A 7,500-nucleotide genomic window follows, 5' to 3' on the forward strand; every position below is an offset into this window, starting at 1 on the left:
CGGCCGGGACACGTTGCAAGCAGCAGTCCCCACTCCCGCGACAGCAAACCAGCGAGAAACCCACTCAATGCCGGGCGGACAGGAGTTAGAGCGCAACAATAAAACAGTTAAACACAGACAATATCTCCACGCTTCACCGTAGGTTCACCAGCGGCGGAAAACAAGGCAGCCTACCTTCCACGGGACTGGTCAGGGTCGATGGTCCTCTGTCCATCCGCTCCGTGGGACAGAGTCTGCGGTTGAGGCTCCGCAAGCCTCAGCCTTGGGTCGCCCGGTCCGTGAGCTGCGGGGCGGACGGTCCAACGCCGTCCGGGTCTGCTGGGTCTTTCTGAGCGCTCCCTTCAGCCTCACATTGTGTTTTTCTTTTCTGTCTCTCAGATTGCTTCTCGTCAGGACAGCCCCCCCCCCCCCCAGTCCCACACACACACACACACACACATACACATGCACACCGAGTTTCAAGAAGAAGGCGTGGCGAAGGAGAGGAAGTGAGCCGATCGGGAGGAGTGTTTGAATACGGGGAGGGCTTAAGGGTGCGACGTACTGCCCCCTGCTGGTGCCAAGAGGAAAGACTCCGCTGGGGCCCTGCGACGAAATATAATATCAAAGCCTTTTCACGGAGGCATCATTTTGGGTTAAACACAGATGTCACTCAAAACGCATGGGTCTGCTGTTTTTATGTACCACTACCAGGGCACGGGTAGCACACTAATCTAGTGCTGATATCACATATTGACCATGCATCATGTGACCTGATAGCCTTCATCAAAGTAGTAGACGCATATTAAGTGTTATGAGCAAAACCTGTGTTTGTCCTACGAAAGAAGGTATATTTATTCCGTATTCTATAATGCGTCGTTCAATAAACGTATTGCAAAAGAACAGTGACGAAAATGCCCTGATATATGCTCCGTTATGACATCATTTACCCCTGACCTGGGGGTAGCCCAGTATTTAATTCAATCAAATTGACAGTTTATTTACCAAATTAAGCAGAGAATCCCATTAGCTGTTACGCAATGTCCACTACATTCACACGCACAGCCTCCATCCAGTGGACAGGAAGGGGATGCTGCCTCACCCCAGATGAGACCCGGCAAGGTGTGTACCATCTATACTACACAACAACACATGATGCAACGGGGGAATCTCAAGAGAGAGTATGAGTGTATCACTGTAGGATGAGGTATGATAGTCACATTTAATATATCACTAAATATTCTGCCCTGCATCAACACTACATTGTTGATACAACATTCAAGCTCTTCTGGTAAATGGGAAGCGTTAGTCAGACCTGATGAATTCAGGAGTTTTTCATGAGAAGCTGTGTAAACAAAAGCATTACATTCAGAACCGCCGCTAAGCTTTTGGGGGCCCTACGCACTGGTTGTTGGCGGGGGGGGGGTTGTACGTCCGCTGGGCAAATTCGCAATTGAGAAATAACAACGGTGGACCTGTTCGTAATTCATTTATATATTTTGAAAATTGTAATGGAATAATTATCAACCTATGGGGAGCGGCGGCATTTACATTTGGGATACACAAATGTTACACAAATGTTACACAAATGTTGGTGTCTGAAGTCCCGTCGATCTCCCAGGTCTTTCTGGCAGCAGTGGCTGACACTAGATTTATCTTCTTCTACCCCAGATGAATGTTCAAGTCCTAAAAATACAGCAATAATCACGTTGAGTAAATGTGCATCTGCACACACACACATTTACTGATTAGGCTGCAATATTCATGGCTTTCTCCCTGTCGTAATGGGAAATCAATAGTTAATTAACCTTTATTATTTATTGCCTGGTTCATATTAGAGCTATTACACTTAGCTTATGTGCCACTGCAAAACTAATGAATCCCTAATGGTCTGGGCACGGGAACAAAGAAATGTGCTGAAGATAAATGTTCTATATCCATATCGGTCTAGTCTATGCAAGTTGGGCGAACAATAGAACGCTCAAGGTTTCATGACTCTCATCACCATGAGAGGATGAGAGCGTTTCTTCTGGAGAGCGAGTTCTCGCTTGTACAAGAGGGACTATTGTACTGTTTAATTGTCTCAATACGAGAGCATAGCATTACTGTGGTAATGGCACCGCCCACTACTCAATCAACACGGCCACAGGCCTACCGCAGACAAACAGAGCCAGGAGAAGATTTGTTGATTATTGCCACAGCAAACAATGGATTGTTTCTGAAAGGATGTAGAATAGTGTTTGTGTTTCTTAAGTTGCTCTTCAAAAACCCAGTTGAATTAATGACTTAATGAATAATGTTGCATTACCTCATAAACATGAGAATTTGTGAAATCCCCGCATTTGTGAAATCGCCAGCCCCTGGGCTCCTTGGCCCCTGGTCACAATCAATACAAACTCAGGACATTTACGTCTCAAATACCATATTTAATTTCCATAGTCATATTAGAATTGTTATTAAGAATTGTCTCATTACATACAAGTCACTTCTTCAACTGAAAAGGTATCATAAAAAATAAACATCCAAAACACAATCGGGGAGGCAAGTCTTTACAGAGAATATCTGATGAGCCAGAATCAGGGATTAGATCTTTGATTAGCAACACTGACTATAGTGGGTTAAAGGCTTGAAAAGATGTGAAATAAACATGTCCAGTACAAATATTATTTACAATTTGAACATTGGAAAAAAGCCTATGAAACAAAGCGACTTTGCGTCCCCTACAAGGTTATACATAGGTATATATTAGAAGTTCTATAATATAGATGATTTTTAACATGTTATTACCTCACATACTATATCCAATCCTAAATAGAGTTTTGTAAGCCTAATAGGCACGGAAAATTCTAGTCATGTCATTGTGCGGTCCTCTAAACCTATAATATAAGACCTGAACGTTTATCATAGCACCCATGAACTTATTGGCTATTCACTACTTAAACAGAAGTCCCCCCCGCCCACTCCGTGCACACACCAACAGACCTGGCCCCGGTAACTTCTGAAATAAAAATGAAACCAAAGAACAGTTGTTTGGTCTGCGTTCTGCGGAGTACAGCTGAACGGCGGTGGCTCTTACGTGGCATGCAGACACACCGTTCACATCGATCCAGGGCCCACAGACAGCCCCTCACCAGGGCAGCCCAACGCCGCCGGCCGCGGCTCCAGGCGCCCTCTCGGCCTCCGGTCGGCGTTCAGAGAGCGTCTGACGACGGCTCGGACGACGACCACGCAGACGCCAGACGCTTAAGACAGGAATGTTTGTGCAAAAGAAAGAACAACGTCGTCTGCTGCATTCGAGCGCACATCGGGCCTCGTCGAGAAGTGACGCGACACCAAAGGTTCTAATGCGCTCCGACAGTTTTAGGGATTCGTGAAAAACACACACAAAAAAAAAAAACGAATTGTAAAAAATAGACGTGTTGATTAACAGCCATTTCTGCCAGTGGTCTTTGATAGGGGAGCGAAGACGCGTTCACGGCAGCGTCGTGGATCAGCACTGATGGTGACCAGGACCGACCCGAACAGCATCAGTGGTTTGAGACCAGTTTGAGTCGTGTGTGTGTGTGTGTTTGAGTTGTGTGTGTTTTCTTTGTGTAACATAATTGTAAAAGGTGTGTTGATATTTTAGAACCACGTGATTGAAAATTGCACATAAGCGTTTAAACAGTTAGTATGATGAAAAAAAAAAGTCTTGCCTTTACCTAACGTATAAATAAAAACATTAAAAAAAAAAATTCCATTGAAAACATAGTTCTGTGTTCGACTTGTGGAAGAGATAAAGTGTTAGTTAGCGTCCGCTTTCAGGCAGCCAAACAAAACGCAGTGAAAACGACGGTGAGTTTGGCTCGCTGCTATGGGAGGGCTGCGTCCGCTCACACACTGCTAGTTTATCATGGTACTTTAGAAAGAACAAAAAAACTATATTAAAATAAGATATTCTCATAGTCAACGGACCTCTGAAGATGTTTTCTACAGCTCAGTTCGTGCAAAAAGTACATGTCTGTGTGGCTCTGCGCAAAAGACTCTGCAATTTACTAAACATTTGGCAACAACTGGCACGGCTAGATTCAAAACGTCTCCTTCTGTGTATGGTTGTCACTCCTATTTGATACGTGCAAATATTCAAAATACTTATTCTAAACAATAAAAAAAAAAACATTAGGACTGCAGTAGCTCAGATTGGATCCGGGCGAACTAGAAAAGCAGTTGGAGGTTGTTGAGGTTCTACGGTGATTTAGTCCAACGAGGCCGACTAAACCACCTTGGAAACACGAGGATGGAGGGCGACCTGGACTGAGACCTACGGGAGAGAGAGGGGGGGGACGTCCACTCACCCTACGGGAGAGAGAGAGGGGGGACGTCCACTCACCCTACGGGAGAGAGAGGGGGGACGTCCACTCACCCTACGGGAGAGAGAGAGGGGGGACGTCCACTCACCCTACGGGAGAGAGAGAGGGGGGACGTCCACTCACCCTATGGGAGAGAGAGAGGGGGGACGTCCGCTCACCCTATGGGAGAGAGAGAGGGGGGACGTCCACTCACCCTACGGGAGAGAGAGAGGGGGGACGTCCACTCACCCTACGGGAGAGAGAGAGGGGGGACGTCCACTCACCCTACGGGAGAGAGAGAGGGGGGGGACGTCCGCTCTTGAAGGCAGCAAAAAAACAACAATAAAACAAATGGGACTGCAGTATGACTCCTCCACACTCAGGTGACAGCGGCGAGGTCCTCGTAACGTTCTGAACCTCGGTGTCATTACTCTGAGTGCAGTCACGGAATAAAATTAAATTAAGAAAAAAAAAGGAACTTGATTAAAACCACAAAGTAACTCAGTTGGTGGTTTTTGTAAAGTTTCACAGTTGCAGCAGGCGGAGAGGACAGCGTTGGCGGGGGCCTCTGGTGGGGCCGAGAGGGAGGTGGGGGTGGGGGTGGGGGTGGGGGTGAAGGTCCGATGAGAAGCACATCTGCAAGAACGTGGCGACGTAGCCCCCACCTTCCACGGGCTTCTCGCCGCAAAACACGAACAAAAGCCTCTTCTCTCTCCAGACATACGCATCTCCAAACACACCTCCTCCTCCTCCTCCTCCTCCTCCTCCCCCCCCTCCTTCTCCTCCACCCATTGACGACCCCCCTCCCCCCACGGCCGGACCCCCCTCAGGGGGAGGAGCTAGAGGCTGACCATCTCCAGGGGGAGGAGCTAGAGGCTGACCATCTCCAGGGGGAGGAGCTAGAGGTTGACCCGCCCCCAGGGGGAGGAGCTAGAGGCTGATCGCCCCCCCCCCCCCCCAGGGGGAGGAGCTAGAGGCTGACCCGCCCCCAGGGGGAGGAGCTAGAGGTTGACCAGCTCGTGGGCCACAAACTGTTTGAGGCGCTCCAGGTACTGGCCGTACAGCTCCACGTCGTTGTGCCCCGCCCCCTCCACCCACAGCGGCTCCACGGGCCGCTGGCAGCGCTCGTACAGCGCCAGGCCGTGGGAGAAGTCGATGACCTCGTCCTCCGTGCCGTGGATCACCAGCACCGGCGACGTCACCTTGGAGATCTTGTCGATGCTGCAGACAGAGGTCAAAGGGCGGGAGGAGGGGAGACAGGTGAGAGACTGGCGGGAATCTACGATATCTCTTTCACACGCGTGTGTGTGTGCCTGGGGTGTCTGTGTGTGTGTGTTTGCGTGTGTATGCAGACACTAGACAATAAGTATTGTTATGGGTATTCAGAAATGACAGTAATGTGTCAGACTGGTGGAGAGTGGCTGACAGCCAGGGGGCGCATGTGAGCACACAGTCACGCTCCACCGTCTTTAAGAACCCGGGTTAGAACCTGTCAGGGTTACAATGTCACGCATGCAACGCACACACATGTACATCATCAGCTACCGCCCAAGAGTATAAATAGACCTCTGAAGGATAAGTCCCGCCTCCGAGGCTCCGGTTCCCTCGGTCAAATGTCTACGGGGAATAACATGTTTGGGTTTATGAATGATCGTACATAACAAACTCTGTAGGTGGAGAAGAAGTAAAAGCTGCGTCACGTTTTGAACTACACACATTTTCCATCTAGTTTTCGACTTGGTTTTTTGGATTGTCGGTGCCGTTAAAGTAGCATTTATAATCGTTTACTTCTTTAACGGCACCGACAATCCAAAAAGCCAGTCGAAACTAGATGGGAAATGTGTGTAGTTCAAAACGTGACGCAGCTTTTACTTCTCCGCCACCTACAGAGTTTGTTATGTACGATCATTCATAAACCCCGTGTTATTCCCCGTAGACATTTGACCGAGGGAACCGGAGCCTCGGAGGCGGGACTTATCCTTGAGAGGTTGTGAGCCTGACTGACCAACCAGGCGGTCCTACTCACTTGGGAAGGCGTCGAAGCAGTAGGTCTTCTTGGTGTCGGGGAAGGCCACCCTCATGCCGGAGGTCAGGGGCGAGTGGAGCACCACGGCCGCGCTCTCGTAGCGGGCGGCCAGGTCCACGGACGGCACGGTGCCGATGCTCTGGCCGTACACGATCACGCTCTCCGGCCGGATCCCGTACCTGGGGGGGGGGGGGGAGGGGGGACGGGGCGGGGGGGGGGGGGGATGACATCAACTTGAATCAGAATCAGATTTTATTTATTTTCAGCTTTATTGGCCAAGTGTGCACACATGCAAGGAGTTTGACCGCGGCAGGTGTTGACTCTCTTCAACAGGTAGACAAAATAGACGCTACGCAGCGTAAATAAATACACAGACATGAGGCTGCCTACTAAATCAGAAATCAAGTTTAATGTCCCAAAGGGCGGTTTTGTTTTTCTTGGCCTCAGCTGCGTACAAAGCACGATACAGAGAACACAGCACAGTACAGACATACAGCACAAATCAACACACAGCAGACTGAACACAGTTTAGCAGAACAGACAACCCCCCCCCCCCTTCCCCCCATATTACACACATCCCATAACTATCATCGCCATGGTAACCATTGCACAGTTCACGGGTGGCTGAACCATGGCCGACACCTGGCTGAGCCGCGCGGTGCGGTGGCGTCGTTTGGTTCACAGAGCGGACGGCGGGACGGCCTCGCTCTGAGCTGCACCGCGTGTCTCCGTCCTACAGAGTACCCAGAGTATCTAAACACGCTCACAACGTGTGACCGAAGAGTGTTTAGACCTAAAAGGGGGATATCACGCCACCGGGTGTGAGGAGTGTGATCAGCCGTTACAAGCCGTTAGTGACATCACAAGTGGGCGTGTCCACCTAGGTGGTAAGGTGGTATAGATCAGCGACGTCCGCAACTGGGGTCCACTGGGGTAGGCTGATCTATCCAGCGCCCACGTCTAGGTGCGCACGCCCACTTGTGATGTCACTAAAACACAGGAAGAGGCAGATATTCAAACGGCTTGTAACGGCTGACACACACCCACACCCGGTGGGGCGGTATATCACCGCTTTAACCATCGGGACTACAGCGGGGCTTCTGGAAGAATCCCTGATGCTCCTGTAGGCCAGGAGCCCACACTGAGTCGGTCACGAGGCGCCACCAG

The 7,500-nt window shown here is 49.8% G+C and overlaps 1 protein-coding gene across 1 annotated transcript in view; it reads right to left on the reverse strand.

Annotated features, from left to right (window-relative positions):
- Positions 1 to 2,940: 2,940 nt before the first annotated feature.
- The window catches only part of abhd17b (abhydrolase domain containing 17B, depalmitoylase), a 15,521-nt gene continuing 10,961 nt past the window's right edge, over positions 2,941 to 7,500 (reverse strand). The window contains exons 3-4 of the mRNA XM_084468382.1: positions 6,330 to 6,512; positions 2,941 to 5,528 (exon numbers count right to left, since the gene is read on the reverse strand). Of these exons, the coding sequence (XP_084324508.1) occupies positions 5,309 to 5,528; positions 6,330 to 6,512 (403 nt within the window). The 3' untranslated portion in view covers positions 2,941 to 5,308. The remainder of the gene's footprint in view (positions 5,529 to 6,329; positions 6,513 to 7,500) is intronic.

The sequence above is a fragment of the Micromesistius poutassou genome (assembly GCF_964030765.1).
Source record: "Micromesistius poutassou genome assembly, chromosome: 5".
NCBI lineage: Eukaryota > Metazoa > Chordata > Actinopteri > Gadiformes > Gadidae > Micromesistius > Micromesistius poutassou.